At 35.7% G+C, this 12,148-nt stretch overlaps 1 protein-coding gene across 4 annotated transcripts in view; it reads left to right on the top strand.

Annotated features, from left to right (window-relative positions):
* LOC110043769 (mediator of RNA polymerase II transcription subunit 14-like) overlaps nt 1-12,148 on the top strand; it is a 31,221-nt gene that overhangs the window by 589 nt on the left and 18,484 nt on the right. For 3 of the 4 annotated variants that reach the window (XM_089293074.1, XM_089293073.1, XM_089293071.1), the window contains exons 2-17: nt 1,753-1,779; nt 1,983-2,088; nt 3,017-3,111; nt 3,879-3,957; nt 4,326-4,455; nt 4,608-4,648; nt 5,062-5,149; nt 6,243-6,271; nt 6,430-6,508; nt 7,958-8,001; nt 8,274-8,362; nt 9,154-9,188; nt 9,574-9,686; nt 10,540-10,608; nt 11,754-11,799; nt 11,951-12,079. In XM_089293074.1, the coding sequence (XP_089149200.1) occupies nt 1,753-1,779; nt 1,983-2,088; nt 3,017-3,111; nt 3,879-3,957; nt 4,326-4,455; nt 4,608-4,648; nt 5,062-5,149; nt 6,243-6,271; nt 6,430-6,508; nt 7,958-8,001; nt 8,274-8,362; nt 9,154-9,188; nt 9,574-9,686; nt 10,540-10,608; nt 11,754-11,799; nt 11,951-12,079 (1,199 nt within the window). Of the gene's footprint in view, nt 1-1,752; nt 1,780-1,982; nt 2,089-3,016; nt 3,112-3,878; nt 3,958-4,325; nt 4,456-4,607; nt 4,649-5,061; nt 5,150-6,242; nt 6,272-6,429; nt 6,509-7,957; nt 8,002-8,266; nt 8,363-9,153; nt 9,189-9,573; nt 9,687-10,539; nt 10,609-11,753; nt 11,800-11,950; nt 12,080-12,148 lie in introns of all 4 variants that reach the window. The other variant, XM_089293072.1, reaches the window with a different exon arrangement.

The following is a 12,148-nucleotide window of genomic DNA, read 5'->3' as shown; positions in this document are numbered from 1 at the left end:
TTTCTTAACCGAAGACCCCAAAAAGATCGGCCTAAGACCCTCATCTACTGGACTTAAACGAAGACCCACATGGCTAAAACGAATTTAGCGGTCTATAACGGAGACTCCTGTGACTAAAACGATGACCCGCTGGACTTAAACCTCATGTTACATGCACTGAAAAAGCAGCACTGTAAGTTAAACTGTTCCTTTTTCAATGTTTCTGTTGCATTAGGCCTTTCTTATTGTCCAGATGCATTTTGTTTTGTGATTTACAGTGTGATGCCTGTTCTATTTGGATTTTTTTCTCTAAGCATACATCTGTTTACAATGTGTGGAACAAAAATTTGCAGAATGAAAATCCCCATCCACCCAAAATCTTTCTGGCAAATAACCGATCGTCACTTACAGTGAGCTAATGGGCTGTGAGGTGAAGCCTTGGTCTACTCATGTACAACACTAAAGAGAAAGCCACGAGCAGAACCTGAACTGCACTTGGCCCTAGGTTGGCCCGGTTAAAAATAAATAAATAAATAAATAAATATATAAATAAATAAATAAATAAATAAATAAATACATAAATAAATGAATAAATAAATAAATAAATGAATAATTAAATATTAAATAAATAAATAGATAGATAAATAAATAAACAAATAAATAGATAAAATGGGGAAGGGGTAGTGAGAATAACTTCTTGGCTGGTACATGGACATCTTAATTGTGTGGTTCCTTAAAATATCCATACCTCCACCATGGAGGGAATTGGAAATTGCGGAAGGGGTTGGGGTAAAGGGGTCAAAGACACAGGAAATTCCGGAGGAGAGAGGGGTTGTATGGTTAATTTGGTTTCTAGATGCCATTACTTGTTACCAGTCTACATGGAGTCACCTTGTGGACTGAAAAGCACTGGTGACTAGCCTAGCTTGTTCTTGCATTGGTCTTCAAAGCTGTTGAGTGGCAGTCAATTTCTTTTGTGAAAATTTGGTTTCTTTATAAAGGTAGAAATGATGTTACAATTTCACACACTTGAGAATTTCTTATTCTGGCGAACTGGTGGTTGACTAAAATTGACTGAAATTGACTGAATCGACTGAAATTGACTAATTTTTTATGTAAAATTGTACAGAGAGAGACACACAGGATTACGCGTCACTACAGCGCCGAGCTACAAACAGCCAAACAAACTCTCACAACTTCAAAAAATTCAATTGAATTTACTTACAGTGTCTTTCCTTGCCATTTAAAGGTGAATAGAGATAAACTTGCATTGATTAATCGTCTATGGAAGTGTAAAATGGGCAAAAGATTTACGATTACCGCTAATTCGTTCACGAAAATAGATCAACTCACGGATTCCACCCGCTGTGGCAGTCTGGATGAGAAAATTCCGCCCGCTCCAGGAACCAATCAGATTGCAGTATTTGTTGAATTCCGCCCGCTCACGAGCGGAGAAAAAGATAATCAAATATATTAACCAACTTTCTTAAGATATTTATACCATTTTTTTTCTTCAGTTTTGTCAATTCATGTTTTCTTTCAGTTTCAGAATTACAAATAGAAAATGATCACTTTCTTTTTACAGTTGCCCACAGAGGTACTGTAACTTGGCTTAATTTGAAAGTGTAAACTTTCTGAATTGTCTCATGTTTGCATCAGACTGAGCATATCATTAACACTTATGCGCCATATGTTTGCATATTTATTGATAAATTGCAGTACAATTTTTTATGTATACTGTAAAAGGTAACTCCCTAATCCTTTCCTTTATAGATTACCAAGGAAATCTGATATAGAAAGGTTTGTACAGTGTAAGAATTTGCTACAAATTTGTTCTCATAGTAGATAAACCATTTTAATTGACTATTTTGACTGTCATTGCAATCGGTGAGCATATCAGGGGTGTTCAGTTGATGAGTGGAGTTATTATCTGATATCATTATTTTTTTTTTACAGTAAAAGGCTAATGAAATTCTTTTACTACTCTTTTCTGTTCCTTCTAGAAAAATTGAAATTGTACAGTTTGCTAGTCGAACTCGCCAACAGTTTGTTCGTCTTCTGGCATTAGTGAAATGGGCAGCAAGTGCAGACCGAGTGGACAAATGCCAGGTTAGTTGACTCAAGTGTATGAGTTGGAACAGATAAAATTGAACTTACTTTTCTGCACATCAACCACCAACCAGAGCTGTTGTGCTTTTCAATGTTTTCATCTGCTTTTCAAACTCATTAATAATTCATCAAGTTTCTGCCCTGCCTGTGGGAGAGGCTTCCTTGCCCGGATTGGTCTCATCAGCCACCTCCGGACACACCATAGAAATTTATTAACAAACTAGATGTCTTTGGTCATCTTCGACTACGAAGGACGAACAACAACAGTTTTGATTGAGAAGATATATCAAACACTCAAGACAGTGTTTGACCACATTTCCAAACACCTCAAAGTTTGTCAAAAATACTCTGCAACGTGTCGTATTTTCAACTCTCTTCTAGGCGTTTGGAAATGTGGTCAAACACAGTCTTTCGTGTTTGATATTTTACTTCTCAAACTGATTAATTGTTCATCAAGTTTAAACAAGGACAGTCATGACCATGATGGTGTTTGGATATCTGATCTTAATTAGCATAGATTTTTTCCTCTTTACTTCAAGTTGTGATTGAGAAGATATATCAAACAATCAATACAGTGTTTGATCACTTTTCTAAACTATATGTAAAACAACCCAAAGTTCTTCAAAAATACTCTGCTGTGCGCTATACATGTATTTTCAACTCTCTTCAAGGTGTTTGGAAATGTGGTCAAACATGGTCTATCATGTTTGATAATAATTATAACATTACTTGAAAGCCTTTCAAAACTCTAATATCATGGTAACTTTTAAAGTTAAATATTTTTTGCAGAGAATGTACTGTACAACCACATAGTAATTATTGTTTGTTGTTTGGTTACAGTAAAGTTCAGGGCTTGACACTAACTTTTTACACCACTTTCCACTTTAAAAAGTAGATTTCAAAGTTGACATTTTTTGTTTACTTTAAGGCCATCTCAACAATTTTGGACAAACAGTCTATGCTGTTTGTGGACACTGCAGATATGCTGGCTAGAATGTCCAGAGAAACTCTTGTAAAGGCAAGGTGGGTGAATTAAATGACTTCTCTTTATAGAGTAGCCTGCCTTAAGGTTCAAAGTAATAGTTTACAGACTTATAGAGTCAAACTGAGAATACTGCCATGCAGTTCGGATAGCTAATGAAATGTAAATTAAAGCAAACCAAAACTTAAAGTAATGGACAAACCAACAGTATTTTTGACAAATATATAACAATGTGTAAATTACTAACAGTATAAATAGTAAGTAAGATTTTATTCCTTTGTACATGTATACATGTGTACTAGTACATTTATGTACATATTGTTTACTGACAGTATGTGAACTCAAAGAGGAGAATTTCATTACTCATTATTACAAAAGTACATGAACATCATTACTTGTTCTCTTTGCTTGTTACTTACAATGTATGTTCAATTGCATTAGACACTATAGAACCAAGGCACATACATTGTAAATTTACTGTACTGTATCTTGTAGTACGCGAGTCTTACTGGTGATGCACAAGACTCATCTCGCGATACGAGAGTCTTCTCTAGTGAGTCTCCTCTTATCATGAGAGAGAGTGGTAACTGTCTTTTGAGTGGCAGAGTTTCCCTTGTTTTCTACAATCATTTTATCACTTTCTTTATTTAACTGTTGTTGTTCATTTTTTTTAAATCTGATGCTTTCCTTTCTGTCCTGCTTGTTTCTGATTTCAATGCATTGAAGATCCTTGGGGCTAGGTGATATTGAAATAGACAGGACAATGTTGTTAATTAAAAAAACCTGAACATTCACCTATGTTTTACAGATTACCGACTTTTTGTCTGCCGGCTGCTGTTGATGTCCTTACTGGTGGAACCTACCCCAGACTCCCAACATGCATTAGGGTAACAAGCACATCTAGAAATGATTAACTGTAAATTAATTATAAATTGTAATTTTTCTTTTCAAAGCCATACATGTACAGCCCATTTTCACACTACTTACCTTCTTCTTTTTTTCAAAACAAGTCTCGGTGTTTTTTTTTTCACATTGAGTTTTATTTGCATGAAAATGAGTTTGCTGGTAAAGTGCAAGTTTAATATTATTGTCCATATGAATGATTTTGCACAGGCTTGTCTTGTCACAGAGGTACATGTAAAACACCACTTGGAATTGACCTCTGCTGTTGATTGGAATTTGCCTATCAATACTGACATATTAAATTTTCAGGAATTTTTAATTTTCTTCTTTCCTCTAATTTTGATTCATGTAGGACAAGATTGTTCCTCCAGACCCTATAACTGCTGTGGAAAAGACAAAAACACTACAGAGACTAAATCAGGTCATTCAACACAGATTGGTGACTTCTGAACTTCCTCCTGAGATGGGAGACATGGCTATTGGTAAGAGAATTGACTGTTACCTGAACTCAACATGTACAGTCAAATATTTTGCTGTACTTACTTTACTGAACTCGAAATGTTATCTCACAAAGTGCCTTTTTAAGTTGATCATTGCATACAATGTGTGACTGAGACAGTATCTTTTCTTAAAGCTGATGGAAGAGTCAAGTTCAGAGTTGAACATGAATTTGAGGTAAATGCTATTATACAACTATTATGTATTGTATTTATTTAGTCTTTATCTCTGTCTTGAAATCAATAGGCAAGGACATTCAAGCAGTCAGTAATTCAACAGTCAGTCAGTCAGTTGGTTGGTCAGTTGGATAATCAGTCATTCAGTCAGTCAGTCAGTTGGTCGGTCGGTCAGTCGGTCGGTCGGTCAGTCAGTCAGTCAGTCCTGCAGTAAGTCAGTCAGTCAGTCAAATGGTCAGTCAGATAATCAGACAGTCACTCAGTAAGTTATTCAATCAATCAGTCAATCAATCAATCTGTCAATCAATCAATCAATCAATCAATCAATCAACCAATCAATCAGTTAATCAATCAGATATCAAGAACTTCTTCACTGCATTATGGACTCTTGTTTTCCTTCTAAAACTTGTACAGGTGATGTTGACTCTCATGGGCGATGAAGCTTCCATTCCGTGGAGGGTTTTATCCATTGACTTCTTGGTTCAGGATATGGAAAGTGGAGGTACATGCACATTTGCCGATAAATTGCAAAGCAATAACTTGGTTATTTTGTTATTTTCTCTTTATTTTTAAGCAGGAAGAAACAGATAAATGTTAAGTAAATTATATTTAGAGAGAAAGCAATATTAACTTTGCCTAGTTTCATGATGGAATACAATTTGGAAGTGTTGCTTTCAGGAGGTAGGAAAACACCCTTGGAGCAAGGCAACTAAACACCAACAAGACTCTTAAGCCACATTTGGTACATGTACCAGGCTGGAATTAAACCTGGGCCACATTGGTGAGAGACTAGCACTCTCGTCACTCTGCCATTGTTGCTCTAACCCCAAGGTCTTGTCTGCCTTTAGTCAGATTTTTTATGTACATGTACATGTAACCATGTACATATCTGAGGTACATTTTCACTCTAATGTCTCCAACAAAATGCTTACTTGTAACCTTTGAATGCTGTTTCAATTGATACATGATGTCAGTTTCTTCAAGTTTTTGTAAGAAGAGTTTTTGACAATAATTATTATACAGTTTAACCCTCAGACGTACAAGGAACGGGGAACCCCCCCCATAAGGTTTTTTCAAACTTTTGAAAAGACAATTTATCCTAAGGGGCTGAAACTTTCAGTAGCTGTTTCTTCATTCTCTGTGGAAAGTTTGACATGTCTATTGTGTGTCCATCATTTTTGACTTTGCCAGCCATCAAATTCCATGTAGGTCTGACCAAAAATTAGCTTTTTTTGAGGTAATTCTTCCAGTTTTCCTCATGAAATAACAGAGATTCATGAATCTGTATATTTCATAAACATTCTGCAGTCAAGCATTCTTGATTTTTTTAAAAAAAATAATGAAATCAAAGATGGCAGATCCAAGGTGGCAGGTCAAATGACATCATTACCAACAAAAATGGTATCAACTTGTAGAGCAAGCTCAGAGCTATCTAATCAATGTAAATTTATTTTGCTCTGCCTTAACAGAACAAAAACCAAGAGGGGGTGGGGGGAATGAGTTAGCTTGTACATTCAAGGGTTAAGTGAAAGTGATAACATTATTTTTTATGTTTTAACTAAACTGTAATAAACTGGTGGCTTTTTTGTTAACAGATGGGAAGTCACTTGTCCATGCCCTTCAGGTAAGGTGGCAGTTAACTTGCACAGGTAATAATAATTGAATGAGTTAATTTTACCTGTACTGGTACTCCGAATCTTTATCAGCTGAAATTTTATAACCTAATGTACAGCATGTCATAAACCTGTCTGTACAATCAAATACATTACGTTTTCACTACAGGTCCAATACATTCATCAACTTGTGCAATCACGACTATTTGCTGAAGAGAGTCCACTGGTTGATTTGTACAAGTGTTTGCGTATCCTTTGTTTTGTTGTTGCCACATTTCTTACATTGTGTATAAACAAATTGAAAGTTATTTAAAGAAAAGGCGTCATGAACTTAGAGCCATCTATAGTTTTGTTTTTCTTTTCTTTTCTCTCAACTTTTCTGTCATTGATTATGAAGTTGAATAAAATATGGGAATTCCTGAGTTCTGGACTTACCAGCTCTTTCAGGTAAAGGGCAGTGCAGTTATGAGACTACATGTATTTGTTGTTATTGTTGGTGTTCTTTTTGTTTTCATAACTTGCAGTTATGTAGTCATATATGCAATATTACTGTAAGTCTTACAAGAAGTTGTATCAAGTATAGATGGTTTTCACTAACACGCAATGAAAAAATAAATCAAAAACTATTCAGTCAATAAAGTCAAGAAAATGTAATGTTATAGGAGGTCTAAAGGTAAAGAAGACATTTCTCCACGTTTTAGGTCTCTGTGTTTGCCCAAATTTCAGATATTCGTCAAAATGCTTTGCGCAAATTTACAGAGCCCAGTATGGAGCTGCCATGTTGGTGGAGCTCTGTTCTCCAGCAACATGGCGGCAGGAAAATAGTGTAAACATCTGGAACTTACTTTGGCTATCTAGGTGACTGATTATCTGAACTGAACCAACAAATCTTTACACAAGCACTTTTCCTAACACTTTAACTCCTTAAAAAGACTAAAAATCACTATACAAGTGTATATTTTTACACAAACGCGATTGGAGCGGTATGTCATGCACCACCATAACTCAGAACTTCAAACTGCCCTTGTAGCAAGCAGGACAAGTGTAACTGGGACTAACTAAAAAGACGAGAGTAACTGGGACTAGCCTAAGTGATTATTATGAGATTAAGAAAAAGGATCCCACGAGGAAAAACAAGATAGTAAGAAACGACAGTCCAGGAGAACCGTTTTGTTAACATAGTTTAGTAGTACTGTTGTTTTCGCATGATTAAAGTAGTGTGCAACACCCTGGTTTCCAGACTAAGCATGCTATTGAGCTGGAAAGTTGTACACAGATATAAAAATTACTTTAGATCCTCTCATGCCTCATGAGGATAAAAACTTTAGTGGCTCTTTAGTTTTGGATTTTGGAATTTGATGACATCAAATGACAATGATCTATATAATATTTCTTGAAGTTTTTGCCATGGGTATTTTTTTTTATTTAGACACAACTACAGTGTCTGTAGACGTCTACATACAATATTAATGTGCACTGTACGTGGTACATGCATATATGAACAGTACAATCATTATGATAACTAAGGTTTAATGAACAGGTTCTTTGGTTGTCCATTTTGGGGAATAAGAAGAGACATTTTGGGGAAATTTAAGTCACTTGCAGTAATCTCTTGGTACATTACGTACATTCTTGTCTTTTGCTAAGAATCACTCTCAATTTTCTTTCTTTGTGCAATCCCTTAACAACATTTGTAGATTCATTTTGCCTTTCTCTTCAGTTGCAAGTTCTTCACTTTCAGGTCAGTTGCATCAGTTGCTCTTGTGATGTTGCAACTTAAGGGTGACGTAATGTAACATACTGGTGGTAACTTTTCCTGGAAATTAGTTGAATGTGCAATATCATTGTATGTGCAAATCAAGTTCTTTTTGTTGTCCAGTATTGTTGCTAGAAAGTAACTTGCCATTACTGTAATTATAAATGACAGCGTCATCTGCATCTATCATCAAAATATGAATTTATTATTTTGGTACTTTTAATCGCTGCATGTTGAAACACTATACAACATTTCAGGCTAAACAACTGATAACTGAACGATGGGGAGACAATGTTCGAGTTGAAGAGTATGCGGTTGGGAAGAAGCTTGTTATTTCATATTGGAGGTGATGATAATTATCTGTCAGTGAGCGTATGAACCCAAATGATTCTGCATGTGCTTGCAATTTGATGTTTTCCCTTGTTTCATATATACATTATTTAGTATATTTAAATTATTACGGCACATTAGGAGAAGGAAAGGTAAAATTGAAACCCAACATACATGTACATGTATGCATAACTATGATTTGATTGAAACATTTTGCATTAAACACAGCATCTGCACTTCTGTAGAGGGGCATGGTGCGAATTGAACCCAAATTTTCAACAGGTGGCTTACACTGTCCATTATAAAAAAAAAACACACTGTGAATATTTAATGGATCTGGAGTATAATTATAATTATCCATTCTTTATTCATTATCCATTCTCAGAAAACTGGGGCAAAGAGGGTAAGCAAGAGCAGGTTAAAGAAAAAGGAGGGGCCTCCCTCTCATTTCCTTAATTTTCCTCTTAAAGGATTATTAATAATAATAATTATTATTATTATAATTCCTCAGACATTCCGCAATGCTACCTCATAGTTATTATCAGCAGGTGTTGAGAAACGTCTGAGGGTTACAATTTTTCTTTTGTCTATTTTTTTCTTTTTCTTCTTTTCTTTTTCCTTCTTCTTTTTCTTTTCTTGATGGTCCATTTTACTAACTGGTACATGCTATTCAGTGTCTTTCTGTGTGCATGATTTGTGGTTTATTTTGTTCAGCAAGTACATTGTAATTTACTTATGAGCCTAGGATTTACACATGCATGAACACATACTATTTGCTAATATTCTCATTGTTTCTTTGATTAATAGAACAAGGAGTACTGTACAACAAGGCCAGCAAACAGGCAAGACTCACTGTTGCTCAACTTTTAAATTATGTAATATTATTTCTAAGTAGACTACAAGTAGTGCCTCTTTCACATAGTCCATTAAGCTTGGCCATAAAATAAACTGCAAGGAAAAAGGTTCCCCCTTGACCCCGAGATTTTGTGCATCCATGTTATTGTTTTCTTGTGGTTTTCTTTTGCGCCATGCACAACAGACTAAGAGAAAGAGGGGCTACTCATAGTTTTATTACTTAGTAATAATGAAAGATAATTAAAGATATGTAAAATTGTTTTTGTTTTGCTTTTTTGTTTTTTTTTCTCATTGTTTAACTGTTTTCTTTATTACCTAGTGTGTGGGTAATAAGGTACAAACTCACTCTAAACTGTTTTCATTTTGCCACAGCTCATAAAATAACAATCTGTGGAGATGCCACCGAGAATCCAACCTACCTTTGTGTTCAACACTCTCCACCCCTCCCTTACGAGTGCACTGTAGAGAGCATCTCTAAAGTAACTGTAAGTAAAAGCACAACCTATATTGAATTACAAGATCTGACCTAGGTCTGTGCTATATGATGGTTTTATTTCACAATAAGGTGGAAAAAGACATGATGGGAAAAAACATTATTTATGGACCTGTTTACAGGAAGGTGTGCTGCTTAATGCTCAATGTCTCAACTGGATTTGAGAAAATATCACTGAATTCAGGCTTTAAGCTCTGGCTCAGGTCACAGTATTGTGTTATTAGGTAAAGCATAAAGTCTTCATCGGCCAGAGTGACGCATCCTGTCAAAGCTTAATATACTGCTTGCCTCAGCATTAAGGAAGTATAGACCTGTTAGCTTTTTACTCCTCCCTGGATGGGATTCTAGTAAATCACGATATTTAAACGCCAGCATTAAATTCATCAGTTCCCATGAATATGCCTGGGTGGAGAGAGACACTGTGAGAGTGAAGTGTCTTGCCAGAGAACACAACACAATGACCCCGGCCAGGGCTCAAACCTGGACTACTTCATCAGAAGTGCAGCAAGCTGATCATAGATCAGTGCAAGAGATGTGTTAGACTTGTTAGAAGTCTACATCTTAGCGTGGATTGAGAATGACAACCAGAGTGAATGAAAACAGATTTTCAGAAAGTCTAGAGACTAGCAAATCTTCACTGTGGCATTCTCTGTAACTGTGTATTCAAAATGCGAAGGGAAAAGGGGGAAAAATGACTGTTATCTCCCTTTTTATTTTCAATTGAGAAAAAAACAACTACAACAACAGCAACAAGGGCAATAACAACAAAAATTCTGAGATTAATTTTAGTGAGCTTTATTTGTGCATTTTTTAAATCTCATTTGTGTGCTGTTTCTCTTGACCAGCCTGGTGATCTCTACATTGAGAAGCTTCTTACACACACCATAAAGGCTCAGTCTAACATCAAGCTAAAGGTACAGGAAAACAAAGCAAGGGGAAAAAATGTGCTTTAAAATACGGTTACCTTTTTTTCTTCATTGGATTGCCTATTTTTCCCCACTAAGAACCCTTCATCTTTGCCACCCTCTCATATATAAAAGTCATGTCATGATAATTCGGTGGCCCCACTGGTGGTCATATTACTTAAAATTAGAATTAGAATGAAAACTCATGTATGGAGTGCCATTAACTCCACTAATTATCTAAAACTGATTAAAAGTCGCAAGTTAGATTAACATATTCATAAACAATAGAAATTTAACAGGGCTTCAAATAATTTCCCGGCTGGCGCCGGTCAAATTGTGCGGTCAAACCTATTTTTTGCTCGGACATATCCCATTTTTGGCCGGACAAACATCGATTACGTCTTATCGCTATAAAAGTGCCCCCTCCCCTCTTCACATGATGTTGAAATATGAAACAAGTAAATTTTCAAAGCATTTATTGTACATGAGGATCGACCTCAATGCAGGAAAAGTGGAACGCATGGTACAGCAAAATCAGTAATCACTTTTGTGCAAAAATTTGCAACGATAGCCGGAAATTTTATGACTATTACGAATCATTTATTAAAAGTTCTTTGTCTGGTTTGTTAAATATCCGCCTTTTTCCCCTCCTTTTTCACAAACGCCAATAATATTGAACCTTTAAATATTTAAAACTTGAAACTCTGCATTTTTTCCTTACCAGCGTAAACGACCGGACAAATAGTCCGGCCATCTAAGGATTTGACCGGACAAAGCCTATTTTTGACCGGACATTATCCATTGAACGGCCGCTATTTGAAGCCCTGTTTAAATAGAAATATTGGTACAAGAAACTAAAAACCTATAGTCCTAAACCAACATGTAGTAGATGAATTACTGCTCTAACATCATTCTAGATACTGCTCTTAGAACTTTTTATTAATAAATATTCTTTGGTTTACAAAGATGGGCTTTTGTTATCATCACTGGAATTATTATTTAATTCTTCTGCCAGTTTCATTGGTCACTTTCTTCTGGAGACTAAGATCATATTGTTATACATATATTAACAGGGTTATCAATAGAAAAAATGCTTTATATACCCTGCAGGATCTTTAAATATGTCTGCAATGAATTTGTTGTTTTTATTAAAGGAATTGTCGCAGATTTTAACTCAGGACTCATCCTTGAAGTCAAAAGGTATTTTCTACAGCTAATTTGTCTTATAGATTTCTTGAATGTCCATAAAGGTAATGAAAGTGAGATCTTGCATAGAATGTTTATCACACCGTCTGCTAGTCACTAAAACGTTTTCCCGTTATTTTAACTTTCTATGCGTGTAATATTTCAGTGACAATGGATGACTTTTGTCCAAGTCTCGCCATTCAAGTATCACGCACCCCCACCCCTGCAGAGATCATAATAATCACAGTTGGCAAAAGGAATGGCATTTTCCAGGTGTCCTTGGGCAATGGTGAAGGTGCGTTCAGAGTTTTTGGTACTTTTATCTTTTTCCTGTAAATGTTCAAGTTCTGGAGGCGTGGTCTCA

Source organism: Orbicella faveolata, unplaced genomic scaffold (genome assembly GCF_042242905.1).
Source record: "Orbicella faveolata isolate gen_17 unplaced genomic scaffold, um_ofav_v1 contig_25, whole genome shotgun sequence".
In the NCBI taxonomy this organism is placed as follows: domain Eukaryota; kingdom Metazoa; phylum Cnidaria; class Anthozoa; order Scleractinia; family Merulinidae; genus Orbicella; species Orbicella faveolata.
The sequence above is the reverse complement of the archived record's forward strand: the minus strand, read 5'-3'. Positions and strand labels throughout refer to the sequence as shown.